At 38.5% G+C, this 22,885-nt stretch overlaps 1 protein-coding gene and 10 non-coding genes across 11 annotated transcripts; 1 reads left to right on the top strand and 10 right to left on the bottom strand.

Moving 5' to 3' along the window:
• The first annotated feature begins 754 nt into the window (after positions 1–754).
• On the top strand, positions 755–4,456 carry LOC111467849 (formin-like protein 11). Its single transcript, XM_023112913.1, has 4 exons — positions 755–2,850; positions 2,918–3,108; positions 3,214–3,449; positions 3,743–4,456. The coding sequence occupies exons 1-4, from the start codon at positions 1,289–1,291 to the stop codon at positions 4,436–4,438; spliced, it is 2,685 nt and encodes an 894-aa protein (XP_022968681.1). The 5' UTR covers positions 755–1,288; the 3' UTR covers positions 4,439–4,456.
• A 2,751-nt stretch (positions 4,457–7,207) lies between these two features.
• On the bottom strand, positions 7,208–7,278 carry TRNAG-CCC. Its single transcript has one exon. It is a non-coding gene; the product is annotated as a tRNA-Gly (tRNA).
• A 330-nt stretch (positions 7,279–7,608) lies between these two features.
• Positions 7,609–7,679, bottom strand: TRNAR-CCU. Its single transcript has one exon. It is a non-coding gene; the product is annotated as a tRNA-Arg (tRNA).
• A 379-nt stretch (positions 7,680–8,058) lies between these two features.
• TRNAG-CCC lies at positions 8,059–8,129 on the bottom strand. Its single transcript has one exon. It is a non-coding gene; the product is annotated as a tRNA-Gly (tRNA).
• Positions 8,130–9,896: 1,767 nt separating this feature from the next.
• TRNAG-CCC lies at positions 9,897–9,967 on the bottom strand. The gene has a single exon. It is a non-coding gene; the product is annotated as a tRNA-Gly (tRNA).
• Positions 9,968–10,868: 901 nt separating this feature from the next.
• Positions 10,869–10,939, bottom strand: TRNAG-CCC. Its single transcript has one exon. It is a non-coding gene; the product is annotated as a tRNA-Gly (tRNA).
• Positions 10,940–11,294: 355 nt separating this feature from the next.
• On the bottom strand, positions 11,295–11,365 carry TRNAG-CCC. The gene has a single exon. It is a non-coding gene; the product is annotated as a tRNA-Gly (tRNA).
• A 157-nt stretch (positions 11,366–11,522) lies between these two features.
• Positions 11,523–11,593, bottom strand: TRNAG-CCC. Its single transcript has one exon. It is a non-coding gene; the product is annotated as a tRNA-Gly (tRNA).
• Positions 11,594–12,894: 1,301 nt separating this feature from the next.
• TRNAG-CCC lies at positions 12,895–12,965 on the bottom strand. The gene has a single exon. It is a non-coding gene; the product is annotated as a tRNA-Gly (tRNA).
• Positions 12,966–13,642: 677 nt separating this feature from the next.
• TRNAG-CCC lies at positions 13,643–13,713 on the bottom strand. The gene has a single exon. It is a non-coding gene; the product is annotated as a tRNA-Gly (tRNA).
• Positions 13,714–14,189: 476 nt separating this feature from the next.
• On the bottom strand, positions 14,190–14,260 carry TRNAG-CCC. The gene has a single exon. It is a non-coding gene; the product is annotated as a tRNA-Gly (tRNA).
• Between the last annotated feature and the right edge of the window lie 8,625 nt (positions 14,261–22,885).

Below are 22,885 nucleotides of genomic sequence, written 5' to 3' on the forward strand. Positions count from 1 at the left end.
GTTCCCATTGTGATCTTTGTGCTCTCGAGCCTCTAAGGTTCTTCTTTGGCTCACTCACTCAAGTTTCTCCAAAAAAAAAATCTCTCAAATGTGTAGAATTCAGTTTTAAAAGATGAGTCTCTCCTAAATTCTCTTTAACTTTCATAATAATATGAAATTAAATGAAAATTTAGGGCAAAAATTGACTAGGGCTCAAAATAGAAAATTTTAGCATTTAAAGTTGGTCATTAAACTTGGTAGAAACCCATAAAATTGGGTGATTTGGACATCCAAAATGGATAGGAACAGAGAGGTTGAACACACGCTCACGCACAACATGTGAGATTGGAGAAACACACAAAACTCATAGGCATGCACGATATTGAGATGCCAACACTCGAATGTGTACAAAATGATTAAATATTCTAGTGAAACTCACTCACTGAACTAGAAAATTAGCAAAATAAATATCTTAAAGAAAGTGGTAATTTTTAAAAATTTTAAAAAATATTCATGAAATAAAACAACAAAAATTTTAGTGTGTAAAGGGCCAAGTGAATTAAGAGAGTTTAGGTGTAAATGGTTGTAGTTTTCATTTCCATTCTATCTTAAAAGGTGTGGTATCATTTGTCCCCACCCAAACCTATTTCTATCTCCTCCTATTCTCTCTCTTAATTATGAAGTTGGTGAAAACTTATGGCTCCCGTCTTCCTCCATCTGTAAGGCAGCTCCATTAGAAACAGAGGTCCCACAAAAGATACTTTTTTCTGCTGTTCTTGATTCTGTGAGCTTTTCTTTTTTTTATCTCCTAAACCCCCCCTCTGTTTCAACTGCCAAATCTTACATTTTTAACATCAGACTCAAGTTTTTTTTCAAACCGATGAATCATTAGCTTCGAAAAGCTCTGAATCACGGACCAACTAGCAGCGAAAAAGCATGCTTAACTTTTCTCTAACACAAAGCAGAAGAAACAAAACAAGACAACAGAATGGAGACTGAGTTGGGTGATGCAGAAACAAGTGCATTTAATGGTGCTTCTGCAGATGAGGTTTATGGGGGATAATGACTGATAAAACAAGAGTAAATCAAAAGAAAAGGCAAGGAAGGTCAGTTTACATACCCAAAAACAAACAACAGCCATGTTCAGAGAGGTTTCTTGGAGTAGCATTAAAGACTCTCGTCTTCCTCCTCTTCTCTGCCATCGAATCTCCCTGCAGTACCCAACATTAGGTTCCAGAATGTGAAAACTACAGAGTTTCTTTGGAACAAATTCTTACTTGGGTTTTGATGAATCTTGATTTTACACAAAATGGGTTGTGTTCTAATGATTATTATCTTCATGTCCATACCTTTTTCAACGCAGAACTCCCACATTTTGATTGCTAACTCACCATTGAATGCAGCAGAGAGCTTCGATGTTGAAGAGTTAGAGAGGGTTTCGGGGGAAGATGAGAGTGGAGGAAATGAGCCTTTCATTCTGGAGAGATTCAGAGCTCTACTTGGACTCAAGAGCTTACAATCGGATCTTTCGTTTTCGCCGTCGCCGTCGCCGTCGCCGTCTCCATCACCAGCAGCCATTGCTCCTTCCCCTGTTCATGTGGCAACTCATCGAGTGCACATTCATGAGCATTCCCACCCTCATCAGCTTCGCTTGCACAAGAGACGACCAGTATACAAACCTAAAAGAGAGGAAGATGCAAGAGAAGGAAGAGTCAGAAAAATTCTTGTTGCAGTTCTTGTGTCTGCAGGAGTCACCATTTTGATATGCTCTATTATTGCCTTTTGGGTCTGCAAGAAGTTCAAAACTCAGAGAGAGGAAGCCACGGAGAAGCTTTCTGTTAAGAGTGAAACAGTAGAAAAGTCAGCTAAACCAAATTCACCAAAATCACCAAAATCTGGCCTTGATCCGTTCGATCTCGGTATGCTTGGAATGGATGCTGAAGAACAGACCCAATGTTCTGTAAGTGAAAAGGAGATATCTGGTCATAAAGAGAGGGAAATGGGCCAAGAGATGTTAGATTCAGAATTTGATAATGTAAGTGTTTCTTCAACCAAGGAAATGATGTATGTTCATGAGGAAGATGATAGTAAATCAATACAATGCGTATCTGCTAAAGCTGATTCCTCATCTGGGGATAGAATTACTCCTGTTAAATCTTGTTCTTCTGATGATGAGGAATCATTCCATTCTTGTGGTGATTCCAATTTGTCGAATGCTCGCCTTTCAAATGCTTCAGAATCTTCTTCTGCTAATGTGATAACAAAATCTACTTGTTCAGTGCCAACTATGAACTTACCAAGTAAATTGGAAACACAATGTGATGATTCTAACAAACCATCAACTTCTGACCAGTCGCATATTACCCTTTCTCCTTGCAATCCAGAAAGCAAAATGCAGATGGTTTCCCTCTCTGTAGGTGGCCAAAAGAATGTCCCATCTCTATCTCCGCCTCCGCCGCCACCACCACTGCCGCCACCAATCACGGATCGCAGCTCTTTCTCCCTCTCTTCACCCTTTTCAACTGGATCTACTTCCTCTTCTGCATTGTTAAGATCATCATCTCCAGCAATGTCAGATTCTTCTTCGTTATCTCAAATACCATGGAATGATCTGACATCACCTAATCCTGCTGCTAAACCTTCACTACCATCATCTTCTATACCTCCACCCCCTTCTCCACCACCAAGTTTGAAAGCAAAGGCTTACTCTTTCAAAACTCCACCACCTCTTCCTTCCAAGCTCCCTCAATTCATGGCATTTGGAAAAGAGGGAAATTCGCGGCCCAAACTTAAGCCTCTCCACTGGGACAAAGTAAGAGCTGCACCAGATCGATCAATGGTTTGGGACAAGCTAAGATGGAGTTCATTTGAGTAAGTCTTGGTTCTTGACTATTTGAATTATTTCAACTTTTTGTTGATTGAACTCATGATAAAACAGGCTAGACGAAGAAATGATTGAGTCACTATTTGGCTACAACCAACATGATTCAATGAAGAATGGTGATGCTAGCAACAAAAGCCCTTCTCCAACCAAGCATATACTAGAGGCAAAGAGACTTCAGAATCTAACCATTCTCTTAAAAGCCCTGAATCTCTCTACAGAACAAGTTTGTGAAGCCATAGAACAAGGTATGGATATCTTTAAATAAGAAAATACCTGATTCTTAGAACAAGGTAGGAACCTAAAAGACCCAGAGCTCCATAGTTTATTAATGATTCTCATATGAAAATCAGGGACGGGGATGCGTTTGAGACAACTTGAAGCACTGGTGAAGATGGTACCAACACAGGAAGAAGAGGCCAAATTGTTAAGCTATGAAGGAAACATCGGTGAATTGGGGTTTACAGAAAATTTTGTGATATCAATTCTGAAAATACCATTCGCCTTCCAACGAGTAGAAGCCATGCTTTACAGAGAAACTTTTGAAGATGAAGTGAATCATCTCCGGAATTCGTTTTCCATACTAGAGGTAACAAACAAGAACAGTAACATCAATCATAAAAAACTAAACTCACTCCTTGTAATTCTACTTCCAATTCTGTTCCACAACAAGAACAGTAACCAAAGATGTCTAAATCTTCTTCCATCCTCTGTAAAAACAATATCTAGAGATGCTAAAATGGCATTAATCATGGCAAAATCGAACTCATTCTTAGTTCATATTTCATAACCAGATATGCTAAAATCATATGAATCATTTCAAATTTGAACTCACTCACTCACTCACTCTTTCTAACGCGATTTCAATTTATGTTCCATCAGGAAGCCTGTAAGGAGCTAAAATCGAGCAGGCTCTTCCTGAAACTACTGGAAGCGGTGCTCAAAACAGGGAACCGAATGAACGTCGGAACAAGCAGAGGAGGCGCAAGAGCATTCAAACTAGACGCACTCCTAAAACTATCCGACGTCAAAGGAACGGACGGAAAAACCTCCCTACTCCACTTCGTGGTGCAAGAAATGATCCGATCAGAAGGAATCAGAGTGTCCGGTAGCATAATGGGGAAAATCAGCCAAAAAAACAAATCGAGAACAATAGAAGAAAGAGAGAACGATTACCGAAGAATGGGATTAGATCTGGTATCCGGCCTGAGCACGGAATTGCACAACGTGAAGCGAGCGGCAACAATCGATCTGAAAGTTGTTGCAAGCTTGAGGGGGAATCTGAACGACGGAATGGCGAAACTGCAAAAACTGGTGGGGAAGGAGTTGAGCGTGGATGAAAGGAGCGGGAATTTCGTAGGCGCCATGAAGGGATTCATGAGCTACGTGAAGAAGACGATGGAGGAGGTGAGGAAGGACGAAGAAGGGGTGATGTCGAGCGTGAGGGAAATCACAGAGTACTTCCATGGAAATGTGAGCAAAGAGGAGACGAATCCGCTGAGGATTTTTGTGATTGTGAGAGATTTTCTTGGAATGTTGGACAGTGTTTGTAAGAGCTTCAAGATTGGAAGTTCATAGACCATTTTTTTCGAAGAATCTTGGCGGGCTCTGCCAACCCTCATTCACTTTTTTTATATTTTTTTTTGTAAATTCATAATATGTGTTATTATTATTATTATTATTATTATTTTAAAAATGGTAAATTTGTCGTTAGCCAGTCAAGAATAAATAAATAATAATAATAGATAAATTAAAATTTCATGCCATTATTAATTTATTAATAAATTATTATAATTGTATAAAATTTATGAGTATATGTTGATTAAAATAATTTACTTTAAAATATATAACATTTGATTTTGATTTTAAATTTTTTATTCAAATAGTTTATTTGAGTATAATTATTAAGATTTATTATCAAATAAAACTTAATGAATGAAAATTAAAATAAAATATAATGCATGCACTCCCTTGTAAGAATCTTAGCCCATATAATGAAAGCCCTATGTATTCAAGGGGTTAAGTGCCTTTCGACAAACAAACGAAAGGGCTAACCTTACACACTGTCGAGAACAATATTTTCGATTAAAAAAACTGGACACGCGCATCCGAGGAGTCGAACCCCTGTACCATGGGAGGGTACTATAATACCACTACACTAGATACGCACAAATGAAAAGGCTACAAAGAATCTTTTAAAATTAGAATTCTAGGCTAACCATAAACACTGTCGAGAACAATATTTTCGAGTAAACAGAATGGACATGAGCATCCGGGGAATCAAACCCCGGTCAGTACTGTGGGAGGGTACTATAATACCACTACACTAGATGCGCTCCCTTGTAAGAATCTAAGCCCATGTAATGAAGGCCCTATGTAACCGAGGGGTTTGGTGCCTTTCGACATACAAATGAAAAGGCTACCAAGAATCTTTTAAAATTAGAATCCTAGGTTGACCTTAAACACTATCGAGAACAATATTTTTGAGTAAACAAAATAGACATGCGCAGCATCCGAGGAATCGAACCCCAGTCAATACCGTGGGAGGGTACTATAATACCACTACACTAGATGCACTCCCTTGTAAGAATCTTAATCCATGGAATGAAAGCCCTATGTAGGGGATTTAGTGCCTTTCAACATACAAATGGAAAGGTTAACAAGAATCTTAGCCCATGTAATGAAAGGGCTATGTAACAGAGGGGTTAAGTGCCTTTCGACATACAAATGAAAAGGTTATCAAAAATCTTTTGCCATGAGAATCCTTGGTCGTCTTAAACAATGTCGATAACAATATTTTCGAGTAAACAAAATGAACATGGGCATCCGGGGAATCGAACATCGGTAAGGGTATGATACCACTGTACTAGACAAAATGGACATGCGCATCTGGGGAATCAAACATCGGTAAGGGTATGATACTACTACACTACACAAAATGGACATGCTCGTCAAGGAATTCGAACATCGGCCAGTACCGTGTAAGGGTAGTATGATACCACTACACTTGATGTGCTACCTTGTAAGAATGCTTGGCCATGTAATGAAAGCCCAATGTAATAACCTTTCGATATACAAATGAGAATTCTAGGCCTACTCAAACACTATCGAGGATAAAATTTTCGAGTAAACAAAATGAATATGCGCATCCATGGAATCGAACCCAAGCCAGGAGGGTACTATGATACCACTACACCAAATGAACTCCAGCCCATGTAATGAAAGCACTATGTAACCACTCGACAAAATGGACATTTGCGAATCCTAGCTAACCTTAAACACGGTCGAGAACAATATTTTTGGGTTAAAAAAATGGACATGCACATCCGGGAAATCGAACCGCGGTCAGAACCATGGGAGGGTACTATGATACCACTACACTAGATGCACTCCCTTGTAAGAACCTTTGCCCATGTAATGAAAGCCCTATGTAACCAAGGGGGTAAGTGCCTTTCGACATACAAATGAAACGACTAGCAAGAATCTTCTAAAATGAGAATCCTGGGCTGACCTTAAACACTGTCAAGAACAATATTTTCAAGTTCACAAAATAGACATGTGCATCCGAGAAATCGAACCCCAATCATTACCGTGGAAGGGTAGTATGATACCACTAAACTACATGAGCTCCCTTGATAGAATCTTAGCCCATGTAATAAAAGCCCTATGTAACCGATGGGTTAAGTGCCTTTTGTTGAATAAAGAAAATAGACAGGAGCATCCGGGAAATCGAACCCCAATCAGTACCGTGGGAGAGTACTATGATACCACTACACTAGATGCGCTCCCTTCTAAAATTCTTTACCCATGTAATGAAAGCCCTATGTAAACAAGGGGTTAAGTGCCTTTCGACATACAAATAAAAAGGCTACCTACAATCTTTTAAAATGGGAATCCTAGACCAACTATAAACACTGTCGAGAACAATATTTTCGAGGAAACAGAATAGACATGCGCATCTGGGGAATCAAACCCCCGGTCGATACCGGGGGAGGGTACTATGATACCACTACACAAAATTGCTCCCTTGTATGTATCTTAGGCCATGTAATGAAAGCCCTATGTAACCGAGGGGTTAAGTGCCTTTCGACATGCAAATAAAAAGGCTACTAAGAATCTTTGAAAATGGGAATTCTAGGCTAACCTTAAGAACAATGTTTTCGATTAAATAAAATGGACATATGCATCGAGCGAATCGAACCCCGATCAGTACCGTGGGAGGGTACTATGATACCACTATACCAGATGCGCTCCCTTGCACGTATCTTAGCCCATGTAATAAAAGATTTTAAAATGGGAATCCTACAATCTTTTAAGAACAATGTTTTCGAGTAAATAAAATGGACATGCGCATTCGGGGAATCGAACCCCGATCAATACCGTGGGAGGGTACTATGATACCACTACACTAAATGCGCTCCCTTGAAAGTATCTTAGCCCATGTATTGAAAGCTTTATGTAATCGAGGGGTTAAGTTCCTTTCGACTTCGAATGAAAAGGCTACAAAGAATCTTTAAAAATGGGAATCCTAGGCTAACCTTAAGAATAATGTTTTCGAGTAAATAAAATGGACATGCGCATCCGGGGAATTGAGTCCAAGTCAGTACCGTGGAAGGGTACTATGATACCACTACACTAGATGCGCTCCAAGTTCCTTTAGACTTCGAATAAAAAGGCTACACAGAATCTTTGAAAATGGGAATCCTAGGTGTCTTAAGAACAATGTTTTCGAGTAAATAAAATGGACATGCGCATCTGGGAAATCGAATCCCGGTCAATACCGTAGGAGGGTACTATGATACCACTACACTAGATGCGCTCCCTTGCAAGTATCATAGCCCATGTAATGAAAGATTTATGTAGCGGAGGGGTTAAGTTCCTTTCAACTTACGAATAAAAAGGCTACCACGAATCTTTGAAAATGGGAATCCTAGGCTTACCTTAAGAACAATGTTTTCGAGTAAATAAAATGGACATGCGCATCCGGGGAATCGAATCCCGGTCAGTACCGTGGAAGGGTACTATGATACCACTACACTAGATGCGCTCCCTTGCCAGTATCTTAGCCCATGTTATAAAAGCTTTATATAACCGAGGGGTTAAGTTCCTTTCGACTTCGAATGAAAAGGCTACAAAGAATCTTTGAAAATGGGAATCCTAGGCTAACCTTAAGAACAATCGAGTAAATAAAATGGACATGCGCATCCGGGGAATTGAACCCCGGTCAGTACCGTGGGAGGGTACTATGATACCACTACACTAGATGCGCTCCCTTGCATGTATCTTAGCCCATATAATGAAAGCTGAAAGCTTTATATAACCGAGGGGTTAAGTTCCTATCGACTTCGAATGAAAAGGCTGAGGAATCTTTGAAAATGGGAATCCTAGGCTAACCTTAAGAACAATGTTTTCGAGTAAATAAAATGGACATGCGCATCCAGGGAATCGAATCTCGGTCAGTACCGTGGAAGGGTACTATGATACCACTACACAAGATGCGCTCCGTTGCAAGTATCTTAGCCCATGTTATAAAAGTTTTATATAACCGAGGGGTTAAGTTCCTTTCGACTTCGAATGAAAAGGCTACAAAGAATCTTTAAAAATGGGAATCCTAGGCTAACCTTAAGAACAAGGTTTTCGAGTAAATAAAATGAACATGCGCATCCAGGGAATCGAACCTCGGTCAGTACCATGGAAGGGTACTATGATACCACTACACTAGATGCACTCCCTTGCAAGTATCTTAGCCCATGTTATAAAAGCTTTATATAACCGAGGGGTTAAGTTCCTTTCGACTTCGAATGAAAAGGCTACAAAGAATCTTTGAAAATGGGAATCCTAGGCTAACCTTAAGAACAATCGAGTAAATAAAATGGACATGCGCATCCGGGGAATTGAACCCCGGTCAGTACCGTGGGAGGGNTCTTAGCCCATATAATGAAAGCTTTATATAACCGGGGGGTTAAGTTCCTATCGACTTCGAATGAAAAGGCTACAAAGAATCTTTGAAAATGGGAATCCTAGGCTAACCTTAAGAACATCCAGGGAATCAAACCTCAGTCAATACCGTGGGAGGGTACTATGATACCACTACACTAGATGCGCTCCCTTGCAAGAATCTTAGCCCATATAATGAAAGCTTTATATAACCGGGGGGTTAAGTTCCTATCGACTTCGAATGAAAAGGCTACAAAGAATCTTTGAAAATGGGAATCCTAGGCTAACCTTAAGAACATCCAGGGAATCAAACCTCAGTCAATACCGTGGGAGGGTACTATGATACCACTACACTCGATGCGCTCCCTTGTAAGAATCTTAGCCCATATAATGAAAGCTTTATATAACCGGGGGGTTAAGTTCCTATCGACTTCGAATGAAAAGGCTACAAAGAATCTTTGAAAATGGGAATCCTAGGCTAACCTTAAGAACATCCAGGGAATCAAACCTCAGTCAATACCGTGGGAGGGTACTATGATACCACTACACTCGATGCGCTCCCTTGTAAGAATCTTAGCCCATATAATGAAAGCTTTATATAACCGGGGGGTTAAGTTCCTATCGACTTCGAATGAAAAGGCTACAAAGAATCTTTGAAAATGGGAATCCTAGGCTAACCTTAAGAACATCCAGGGAATCAAACCTCAGTCAATACCATGGGAGGGTACTATGATACCACTACACTAGATGCGCTCCCTTGCAAGTATCTTAGCCCATGTTATAAAAGCTTTATATAACCGAGGGGTTAAGTTCCTTTCGACTTCGAATGAAAAGGCTACAAAGAATCTTTGAAAATGGGAATCCTAGGCTAACCTTAAGAACATCCAGGGAATCAAACCTCAGTCAATACCGTGGGAGGGTACTATGATACCACTAAACTAGATGCGCTCCCTTGCAAGTATCTTAGCCCATGTTATAAAAGCTTTATATAACCGACGGGTTAAGTTCCTTTCGACTTCGAATGAAAAGGCTACAAAGAATCTTTGAAAATGGGAATCCTAGGCTAACCTTAAGAACAATCGAGTAAATAAAATGGACATGCGCATCCGGGGAATTGAACCCCGGTCAGTACCGTGGGAGGGTACTATGATACCACTACACTAGATGCGCTCCCTTGCAAGTATCTTAGCCCATGTAATGAAAGCTTTATGAAACCAAGCGGTTAAGTTCCTTTCGACTTACGAATGAAAAGGGTACCAAGAATCTTTGGAAATGAAAATCCTAAGCTAACCTTAAGAACAATGTTTTCGAGTGAATAAAATGGACTTACGCATCTAGGGAACGAACCCCGGTCAGTACCATGGGAGGGTACTATCGAGTGAATAAAATGGACTTACGCATCTAGGGAACGAACCCCGGTCAGTACCATGGGAGGGTACTATAATACCACTACACTAGATGCGCTCCCTTGCGAGTATCTTAGCCCATATAAAGAAAGCTTTATATAACCGAGCGGTTAAGTTCCTTTCGACTTTGAATGAAAAGGCTACAAAGGAATCTTTTAATATGGGAATCCTAGGCTAACCTTAAGAACAATGTTTTCAAGTAAATAAAATGGACATGCGCATTCGGGGAATCGAACCCCGATCAATATCTTGGGAGGGTACTATGATACTACTACACTAGATGCGCTCCCTTGCAAGTATCATAGCGCATGTAATGAAAGATTTATGTAGCCGAGGGGTTAAGTTTCTTTCAACTTACGAATAAAAAGGCTACCAAGAATCTTTGAAAATGGGAATCCTAGGCTAACCTTAAGAACAATGTTTTCAAGTAAATAAAATTGACATGCGCATCCAGGGAATCGAATCCCGATCGGTACCGTGGAAGGGTACTATGATACCACTAAACTAGATGCGCTCCCTTGCAAGTATCTTAGCCCATGTTATAAAAGCTTTATATAACCGAGGGGTTAAGTTCCTTTCGACTTCGAATGAAAAGGCTACAAAGGATCTTTGAAAATGGGAATCCTAGGCTAACCTTAAGAACAATCGAGTAAATAAAATTGACATGCGCATCCGGGGAATTGAACCCCGGTCAGTACCGTGGGAGGGTACTATGATACCACTACACTAGATGCGCTCCCTTGCAAGTATCTTAGCCCATGTAATGAAAGGTTTATAAAACCGAGGGGTTAAGTTCCTTTCGACTTACGAATGAAAAGGGTACCAAGAATCTTTGGAAATGAAAATCCTAAGCTAACCTTAAGAACACGCATTTAGGGAACGAACCCCGGTCAGTACCATGGGAGGGTACTATGATACCACTACACTAGATGCGCTCCCTTGCAAGTATCTTAGCCCATATAATGAAAGCTTTATATAACCGAGGGGTTAAGTTCCTATCGACTTCGAATGAAAAGGCTACAAGGAATCTTTGAAAATGGGAATCCTAGGCTAACCTTAAGAACAATGTTTTCGAGTAAATAAAATGGACATGCGCATCCGAGGAATTGAACCTCGGTCAGTACCGTGGGAGGGTACTATGATACCACTACACTAGATGCGCTCCCTTGCAAGTATCTTAGCCCATGTAATGAAAGCTTTATAAAACCGAGGGGTTAAGTTCCTTTCGACTTACGAATGAAAAGGGTACCAAGAATCTTTGGAAATGAAAATCCTAGGCTAACCTTAAGAACAATGTTTTCGAGTAAATAAAATGGACATGCGCATCCGGGGAATTGAACCCCGGTCAGTACCGTGGGAGGGTACTATGATACCACTACACTAGATGCGCTCCCTTGCAAGTATCTTAGCCCATGTAATGAAAGCTGGGTACTATGATACCACTACACTAGATGCGCTCCCTTGCAAGTATCTTAGCCCATGTAATGAAAGCTTTATGAAACCAAGCGGTTAAGTTCCTTTCGACTTACGAATGAAAAGGGTACCAAGAATCTTTGGAAATGAAAATCCTAAGCTAACCTTAAGAACAATGTTTTCGAGTGAATAAAATGGACTTACGCATCTAGGGAACGAACCCCGGTCAGTACCATGGGAGGGTACTATCGAGTGAATAAAATGGACTTACGCATCTAGGGAACGAACCCCGGTCAGTACCATGGGAGGGTACTATGATACCACTACACTAGATGCGCTCCCTTGCAAGTATCTTAGCCCATATAATGAAAGCTTTATATAACCGAGCGGTTAAGTTCCTTTCGACTTTGAATGAAAAGGCTACAAAGGAATCTTTTAATATGGGAATCCTAGGCTAACCTTAAGAACAATGTTTTCAAGTAAATAAAATGGACATGCGCATTCGGGGAATCGAACCCCGATCAATATCTTGGGAGGGTACTATGATACTACTACACAAGATGCGCTCCCTTGCAAGTATCATAGCGCATGTAATGAAAGATTTATGTAGCCGAGGGGTTAAGTTTCTTTCAACTTACGAATAAAAAGGCTACCAAGAATCTTTGAAAATGGGAATCCTAGGCTAACCTTAAGAACAATGTTTTCAAGTAAATAAAATGGACATGCGCATCCAGGGAATCGAATCCCGGTCGGTACCGTGGAAGGGTACTATGATACCACTACACTAGATGCGCTCCCTTGCAAGTATCTTAGCCCATGTTATAAAAGCTTTATATAACCGAGGGGTTAAGTTCCTTTCGACTTCGAATGAAAAGGCTACAAAGAATCTTTGAAAATGGGAATCACCGAGGGGTTAAGTTCCTTTCGACTTCGAATGAAAAGGCTACAAAGAATCTTTGAAAATGGGAATCTTAGGCTAACCTTAAGAACATCCAGGGAATCGAACCTCAGTCAATACCGTGGGAGGGTACTATGATACCACTACACTAGATGCGCTCCCTTGCAAGTATCATAGCCCATGTAATGAAAGGTTTATGTAGCCGAGGGGTTAAGTTCCTTTCCACTNATGAATAAAAAGGCTACCGCCCATGTAATGAAAGATTTATGTAGCCGAGGGGTTAAGTTCCTTTCCACTTATGAATAAAAAGGCTACCAAGAATCTTGGAAAATGGGAATCTAGGCTAACCCTTAAGAACAATCGAGTAAATAAAATGGACATGCGCATCCGGGGAATTGAACCCCGGTCAGTACCGTGGGAGGGTACTATGATACCACTACACTAGATGCGCTCCCTTGCAAGTATCTTAGCCCATGTAATGAAAGGTTTATAAAACCGAGGGGTTAAGTTCCTTTCGACTTACGAATGAAAAGGGTACCAAGAATCTTTGGAAATGAAAATCCTAAGCTAACCTTAAGAACAATGTTTTCGAGTAAATAAAATGGACTTACGCATCCAGGGAATGAACCCTGGTTAGTACCATGAGAGGGTACTATGATACCACTACACTAGATGCGCTCCCTTGCAAGTATCTTAGCCCATGTAATGAAAGGTTTATAAAACCGAGGGGTNAAGTTCCTTTCGACTTACGAATGAAAAGGGTACCAAGAATCTTTGGAAATGAAAATCCTAAGCTAACCTTAAGAACACGACTTACGAATGAAAAGGGTACCAAGAATCTTTGGAAATGAAAATCCTAAGCTAACCTTAAGAACAATGTTTTCGAGTAAATAAAATGGACTTACGCATCCAGGGAATGAACCCTGGTTAGTACCATGAGAGGGTACTATGATACCACTACACTAGATGCGCTCCCTTGCAAGTATCTTAGCCCATATAATGAAAGCTTTATATAACCGGGGGGTTAAGTTCCTATCGACTTCGAATGAAAAGGCTACAAGGAATCTTTGAAAATGGGAATCCTAGGCTAACATTAAGAACAATGTTTTTGAGTAAATAAAATGGACATGCGCATTCGGGGAATTGAACCCCGGTCAGTACCGTGGGAGGGTACTATGATACCACTACACTAGATACGCTCCCTTGCAAGTATTTTAGCCCATATAATGAAAGCTTTATATAACCGAGGGGTTAAGTTCCTATCGACTTCGAATGAAAAGGCTACAAGGAATCTTTGAAAATGGGAATCCTAGGCTAACCTTCAGAAAAATGTTTTCGCGTAAATAAAATGGACATGCGAATTCGGGGGGAATCGAATCCCAATCAGTACTGTGGGAGGGTATACCAGTACACTAGATGTTACTTTCAACTTACGAACAATGTTTTCGAGTAAATAAAATGGACATGAGCATTCAGGGAATCGAAACCTTGGTAAGTATCGTGGGAATATGATACCACTACACTAGATGCGCTCTCGTGCAAGTATCTTAGCCCACGTAATGAAAGCTTTATATAAGCTAGGGGTTAAGTTCCGCTACCAAGTATTTTTGAAATTGTGAATCCTTGGCTAACCTTAAGAGGTGAATGTTTTCGAGTAAAGTAAATAAAATGGACATGCACATCCAGGGAATCGAACCCCGGTCAGTACCGTGGGAGGGTACTATGATACCACTACACTAGATGCGCTCCCTTGCAAGTATCTTAGCTCATGTTATAAAAGCTTTATATAACCGAGGGGTTATGTTCCTTTCGACTTCGAATGAAAAGGCTACAAAGAATCTTTGAAGATGGGAATCCTAGGCTAACCTTTAGAACAATGTTTTCGAGTAAATAAAATGGACATGCGCATCCGGGGAATCGAATCCATGTCAATACCGTGGAAGGGTACTATGATGCCACTACACTAGATGCGCTCCCTTGCAAGTATCTTAGCCCATGTAATGAAAGCTTTATATAACCGAGGGCTAAGTTTCTTTTGACTTCGAATGAAAAGGCTACAAAGAATCTTTGAAAATGGGAATCCTAGCCTAACCTTAAGAACAATGTTTTCGAGTAAATAAAATCCGGTTAGTACCGTGGGAGGGTACTATGATACCACTACACTAGATGCGCTCCATTGCAAGTATCTTTGCCCATGTAATGAAAACTTTATGTAACCGAGGGGTTAAGGTCCTTTCGCCTTCGAATGAAAAGGGTACAAAAAGAATCTTTGAAAATGGGAATCCTAGGCTAACTTTTAGAACAATGTTTTCGAGTAAATAAAATGGACATGCGCATCCGGGGAATCGAATCCCGATCAGTACCGTGGGAGGGTACTATGATACCACTAAATAAGAAATTGAAAGATTTCGTTGAAATTGTTCTTTGGAAATTTCCCGAAAAGCTAATCATAGGTTCTTCTCTCCATCGGAACAATAGGGCCTTTATGCTCATTACTAAACTTGTTGAAGAGATGAAATATAACCAAGGTATATCTTTTTGATCAGAGGTTTAATCGGTCATCAGAAGAAGAATTTGGCCAAAAATTAGGATACATTATGGGAAAATAAAACTTCCATCGGAGAGAAGCAAATGAAAGGCTTTCATAAAAATTCTCATAGAATCGAGAATGAGCGGGAGGGTACTATGATACCACTACACTAGATGCACTCCCTTGCAAGTATGTTAGCCCATGTGATGAAAGCTTTATGTAACCGTGGGGTTTAGTTCCTTTCGACTTACAAATGAAAAGAGTACCAAGAATCTTTGAAAATGGGAATCCTAGGCTAACCTTAAGAACAATATTTTCGAGTAAATAAAATGGACATACGCATCCAGGGAATCAAACCCCGACTAGTACCGTGGGAGGGTACTATGATACCACTACAATAGATGTGCTCCCTTGCAAGTATCTTAGCCCATGTAATGAAAGCTCTATGTAACCGAGGGGTTAAGTTTAAGAATCTTTGAAAATGGGAATCCTAAATAAAATGGACATGCATATCCGGGGAATCAAACCCCGACCCTATGAGGGTACTATGATACCATTACGCTAGATGCTCTCCCTTGTAAAAGTATTAGCCTATGTAATGAAAGTCCGATGTAACTGAGGAGTCAAATGAAAATGTTACAAATAATCTTTTTCTATGAGAATCCTAGGCCAACTTCAACACAATGTGCATCAGATGAATCAAACCCCGGTTTGTATCATGGTAGGGTACTATGATACCATTACTCTAGATGTGCTCCCATGTATTATTAGCCCATGTAATGAAAGTCCGATGTAACCAATAAATTTGAAATGCACATCCGGGGAATGGAACCCCGGTAAGTACCATGGGAGGGTACTATGATACTACTACATTAGATGCGCTCCCTTGTAAGAATAATAGCCTATGTAATAAAAGCCCTATATAACCGAGCAGTTAAGTATCTTTTGACATACAAATGAAAGGTTACCAAGAATCTTTTCCCATGAGCATCATATGCCGACTTAAACACGTTCGAGAACAAAATTTTTAAATAAATAAAATGAAAATGAGCATCCGAGGAATCAAACCACAGTCATTACCATAAGAAGGTACTATGTTACTATTACACTAGATGCACTCCTAAAGGGTTAAGTGCCTTTCGACATACAAATGAAAGGTTACCAAGAATGTTTTGCCATGGGAATCGAAAGTACTAAAGTGTACAAAATGGAAAGTGCGCATTCAAAGAATCGAACCCTAGTCAGCCATGGGAATCCAAGGTACTAAAGTGTACAAAATGGAAAGTGCGCATTCAAAGAATCGAATCCCAGTCAATACAATGGGAGTGTACAATGATAACACTACATTAGATCCGCTCCCTTATAAGGTTATTAGCCCATGTAATGAAAGCCCATGTAATCGAGAAGTTAAGTGTCTTTCGACATACAAATAATACAACTATACTAGATGCGTTCCCTTGTTAGAATCTTAGCCCATGAACATCATAGGCCAACTTAAACACTTTGAGAGCAATATTTTCAAATAAATAACATGTAAATGCGCATGTGGGGAATCAAACCACTGTCAATATGGGGAGGGTACTATAATACCCCTACACTATATGCGCTCCCTTCTAAAAATTTTAGTCCATGTAATTAAAGCCCTAAGTAACCGAGGAGTTAAGTGCCTTTTGACCAACAAATGAAAAGGTTACCAAGAATCTTTTGCCATGAGAATCCTAGGCCGACTTCAACACTGTAGAGAAAAATATTTTCGAGTAAACAAAATGGAAATGTGCATTCAAAGAATCAAACCCGAATCAATAACGTGGGAAGGTACTATGATACCATTACACTAAATCTTGGCTTTTTAGTCTTTAATCTCATTTTAAATAATTTTAATCAATTAATGGATTGATTTTTTTTTTTTATGATAACCAATCTACTTTTTAATTATTAACAATTTTCAGTATTTTGAACGGTCTACATTATAAGGTTGAGAATGACGATTTCAACGACTTTTCAATCACTAAAATAAGAGTTTAAACGAAGAAATTACAGTTGAGACAACATATCCGACCTGATAATGTGACTGCTAAATCAAAATGATAGACAAATGAGAGTGTGATACTTCTCCATATTTAAAATACAAACTTCCACAATTTTCTAACGCCTCCATCCATGAGTAGATTGTGTTAGAAGCAAAAGGGGAGGGCGGAGATTAAAAGTAAATAATAAAAAAATTTCTAAAGTTAAGTGAGTAACCATTAAATTAAACATTAAATTAAAATTTCAAAATAAATTTATTATAAATATAATAACCACATCATCACACGGATGAGTAACAATTAAATTAAATTAAAATATAATAACCGCATCATCATTCGGGTATGTTGTCTGGACTGTAATTTCTTTGTTTTAGTTCTAATTTTAATGTCACTTTGATTTGTGCTGCCACATCATCAACACTGTCGAGAACAATATTTTCAAGTAAACAAAATGGACATGCGTATCCAAGGAATCGAGCCCCACTTAGTATTGTGGGAGGGTACTATGATACCACTACACTAGATGCACTCCCTTGTAAGAATCTTAGCCCACGTAAAGAAAGCCCTATGTATCGAGGGGTTAAGTGCCTTTTGACATACAAATGAAAAGGTTACCAAGAGTATTTTGTCATGAGAATCCTAGGCCAAACTTTAGTCAATACTATGGGAGGGTACTATGATACCACTACACTAGATGCGCTCCCTTGTAAGGGTATTTGCCCATGTAATGAAAGCCCGATGTAATCGAGCACCGACTTAAACACTCTCGAAAATAATATCTTCAAATAGATAAAATTGAAATGCGCATCTGAGAAATCAAACACGGGTCATATCATTGGAGGGTATTATGATACTACTAAACTTAGATGTGCTCCCTTGTAAGAATCTTAGCCCATGTAATGAAAGCCCTATGCATCTGATGGGTTAAATGCCTTCTGCAGATGAGAATCAAAATGGAAATGCGCAACCATGGAATGGAACCTCAGTCAATATCGTGGGAGGGTACTATGATACTACTACACTAGATACACTCCCTTATAAGTGTATTAACCCATGTAATGAAAGTCCGTTGTAACTGAGCAGTTAAGTGCCTTTCGATATACAAATGAAAACACTCTCGAGAATAATATTTTCAAATAAATAAAATTTAAATGCACATTTGGAGAATCGAATACCGGTAAGTACCATGGGAGGGTACTACTACACTAGATGTGCTCCCTTGTATGAACAATTGCCCATGTAATAAAAGCCCTATATGAAAGTTAAGTTTCTTTTGACATACAAATAAAAGGTTACCAAGAATCTTTTCCCATGAGTATCCTATGCGACTTAAACACTTTCGAAAACAAAATTTTCAAATAGATAAAATGGAAATGCGCATCCGAGGAATCGAACCACAATTAGTACTATAAGAAGATATTATGTTACCACTACACTAGATGCGCTCCTAAAGGCCACATACAAATGAAAGGTTCCCAAGAATGTTTTGCCATGAGAATCCAAGAATTTAAGTAAACAAAATGGAAATGTGCATTCAAAGAATCAAACCTCATTCAATACATTGGGAGTGTACTATGATACCACTGCACTTGATGCGCTCCCTTGTAAGATTATTAGCCCATGTAATGAAAGGCCTATGTAGCCTGCTGACTAAAACATTTTCGGGAACAATATTTTCAAATCAATAAAATGAAAATGCGCATCCAGGGAATCGAACCTCGATCAATATCGATCAATACAGTGGGAGGGTACTATTTGATTCACTACACTAGATGAAATGGTTAAGTGAGGGGTTAAGTGCCTTTCAACATACTTATGAAAAGGTTACCAAGAATATTTTCTCATGAGTATCCTAGGCAGCTTCAATACTGTAGAGAAAAATATTTTCGAGTAAACAAAATGGAAATGTGCATTCAAAAAATCAAACCCGAATCAATACTGCGAGAAGGTACTATGATACCAATACACTAAATGTTGGCTTTTTACCCTTAAACCCATTTTAAAAAATTTTAATCAATTAATTGAGTGATGTAACAAACCTCCTTTTAATTATTAACAATTTTCAATATTTTGAACTGTCCATAGTATAAGGTTGGGAATGACCATTTCAACAGTCGAGACAACATATCCGTGATGATGTGGCAGCTAAATCAAAATGGTGGACAAATCAAAGTATGATACTTATACTTTTGAAAGAGTAATAAAGGGTGGAGTTTTTCTTATTATTATATTTCTAAATAAAATTATTTATACAAAATATAAATTTGAATTTAACCGTTACTCACATCGATTTTGAAATTTTGGTAGTTACTCACATAATTTTTATTTATTATATTATTATATTTATAATAAATTTTGAAGTTTTAATTTAACGGTAACTCACATTACTATTTATTATTATATTATTATTATATTATTATATATATAATAAATTTTGAATTTGTCATTTGACTGTTACTCATATCGGTTTTTATTATTTTTATATTATATTATTAATAAAATTAAATTTAGAAAATTTTCTTATTATTCTCCCCCTTCCATTTCACTTCTAACACGGTACAAGGGTCAATATTAAGTCCTACATATATATATCTATATCTATATATATATATATTTATTTTTTTTTTCTTTTTGCCACTTTTCATGTCTATTTAAACCCATCGACTTCCCCACCGTTAAAATACCCAACTTCCATAATTATTCATCTTCAATTTTCTAATTTTCTAAAGGTTTGAGTTTCCAATTTTATTTTTATTATCTTATTCTTGACAGAGATTTTTATTGTGGTGTGAGGAAATAGTTGTGAGTGCTCCAAATTGTAAATCTACTTTCATAAAGTTGTGGTGTATTCCTACCAAATTCAAATACTTATATCGGTTTGATCCTACGCCGTAAAAATGATTGAATTTGCTCTTGAACTCGTGAAAAGAGCGGTGTAGCGGTTGGGCTCTGATCCGTAGAAAGAGTCGAGAAAGTTCTTTTTACAAATTCTCAAGAAGCGCTTGGGAAGAGGAGTAGGTCGAGTTTGATCGAACCACTATAAAACTGGGTGTCATATTTTTAACTATTTTCTATTTAATTTCAAAATTATTATTGTGACTTATTCCATGTTTTAAGTTTCTTTTGGTTGATTGTTAGTTTGACCTCAACTGTCTTGTTATTAGTGTAGCGGTTGGACTCTGATCTGTATAAAGAGTCGAGAAAGTTCTTTTTACAAATTCTCAAGAGGCGCTTGGGGAGAGAAGTAGGTCGAGTTTGACCGAACCACTATAAAATTACGGTGTCATATTTTTAACTCTTTCCTATTTAATTTCAAAATTATTATTGTGACTTATTCCATGTTCTAAGTTTCTTATGGTTGATTATTAGTTTGATCTGATCTATCTTGTTATATAAATTTTCTTTTTCTACTTATTTGTAAAAAGTTTCCTAATTAGAAAAATTAATCAAGCTTAAATACTGTTATAGTTAAAACCCTATTCACCCCTAGGGTTGCCATACCGATCCAACACTAGACTAGATGGTCTCCCTTATAAGAACCTTAGCCCATGTAATGAAAGCCCTATGTAATCGAGAAGTGCCTATCAACATACAAATAGGCTTAAACACTTGCGAGAATAATATTTTCGAGTAAACAAAATGGAAATGCGCATCCAGCGATTCGAACCTCGATTAGTATCATGGGAGGGTACTATGATACCACTGCACTAGATGTACTCCCTTTTAAGAATATTAGCTCGTGTAATGAAAGCCCAATTTAACTGAGGAGTTAACTGCCTTTCGACATACAAATGAAAATGTACCAAGAATCTTTTTCCATGGAAATCCGAGGCCGACTTAAACACTTTCGAGAACAATATTTTTGAATAAATAAAATGGAAATGCGCATATCCGGGGAACGAATCTCGATCAGTACGGTGGGAGGGTACTATGATACCACTACACTAGATGCGTTCCCTTATAAGAATCTTAGCTCATGTAGTGAAAGCCTAAAGTGCCTTTCAACATACAAATGAAAGGTTACCAAGAATCTTTTCTACTAAGAATCCTTGACCGACTTAAACAATTTCGAGAATATTAACAATTTTGAGAATAATATTTTCGAATAAGTAAAATGGAAATGCTTATCCCATTGAGTATTGTGGGAGGGTACTATGATAGAATTACATTTGATGCGCTCCCTTGTAAGAATCTTAGGCCATGTAATGAAAGCAAATAATCTTTTCCCAGGAGCATCATAGGCCGATTTAAACACTCTTGTGAACAATATTTTCAACATAGGCCGATTTAAACACTCTTGTGAACAATATTTTCAAATAAATAAAATTGAAATGCGCATGGGGAATCAAATCAGGGGCATTGTATGAATCTTACCCCATGTAATGAAAGCCCTGTGTAACCTAGCAGTTAAGTCCGTTAGTCATGGCCTATGACTAAGGGTTTGTAGATAAAATGGAAATGCGCATCCAAGGAATCAAACCCCGGTTGCTAACGTGGGAGAGTACTATGATACCACTACACTAGATGCGCTCCCTTGAAAGAATCTTAGCTCATGTAATGAAAGCCCTACTTAAACTGTAACGACCCGAAATTTTCTACTTAATTTAAGGTCGCTACTGTATACGTACCATAAACATTGAATGCGAAAGACTTTATTAAAATTTCATAAAACATAACCTTTATTTTAAAACACAGCCATAGACTTACGTGTTTGGAAAACATCTTTAAAACGACACAACAAAAGACTAAATAAAATGAATAAGATTTCAAGTTAAAAACATCCTAGTCTAGCCTAAGTCTAAGGAAATAAATACCACTACCATATGCATGTGCAATGGTCTCGAGTTGCGATGTCGTCGTCAGCCGTACAGGAATGCCTTGCCTTAACCTGAAAAATGTAGTAGCACATGACTTGAGTATTTAAAGAAATACTCAGTAAGTGGCCCCACTATTAGGGTTAAATGCAACAATCACATGCAATGAAATGATAGGACCTATCTTTCGTTTTGTTTCGTTTCTTTTTCCCTACGGTGCTGTCCTAACGGGTAATTTTGGACGTGTACCATATACTCTACACACAGCCCATACGTGCCAGTATGGGCTTACTAGCCAGTTCGCACACCGCTAGGCCACTTTCCTTATCCAGTGGGCATACTCTAGGAGCCTCTTATGTCGGGACCCGTTAGAACTAGTAACCGTCACAGCAGCGCTATGCAAAGCGTAACGATCGTTGTCCTGCCATTGGATGTACGCGTCCGTAACCTTGTGATAGAATAGGGTTATCCCCCCAAATGCATGAGCACACATAATGCATGAGGTCCCAAAACTTTTCCATTTTCATTATTCTTTAATACAACCCCGCTAGCATTATGTACATATCATATCATTTTTCATATCGTTTCAGATATCGTTCATCATTCATATCATAACGTTTCTCATTCTTCAGTTCTCAAATCATACATAATTCTAACGGGGGTTATATTTCATGCCATTTATCGTAATTTCATGTCATTCATATCATATTGTATACACACAATTTAAGAGACCTAACGTAACATTCTATGCTTTTAACATAACATTTCATCATATACACATCATACCATGATATATTGCATCACAATGTATCATATCATAAACAAGTCATAACGTAAATCGTAGTCATATCGTTTTATAACTTATCATAGCCTTAACGTTCTTATACCTATCACAAACATATCATTACGTGAACGTACCTCAGTCATATCATCACAAGAACATAACCTAATGCTATCGCTCTATCAATCCTAACGCTATCGTTCTATCAATCTATCACAA

This window comes from Cucurbita maxima, unplaced genomic scaffold (genome assembly GCF_002738345.1).
Source record: "Cucurbita maxima cultivar Rimu unplaced genomic scaffold, Cmax_1.0 Cma_Scf00035, whole genome shotgun sequence".
Classification (NCBI taxonomy): Eukaryota; Viridiplantae; Streptophyta; class Magnoliopsida; order Cucurbitales; family Cucurbitaceae; genus Cucurbita; species Cucurbita maxima.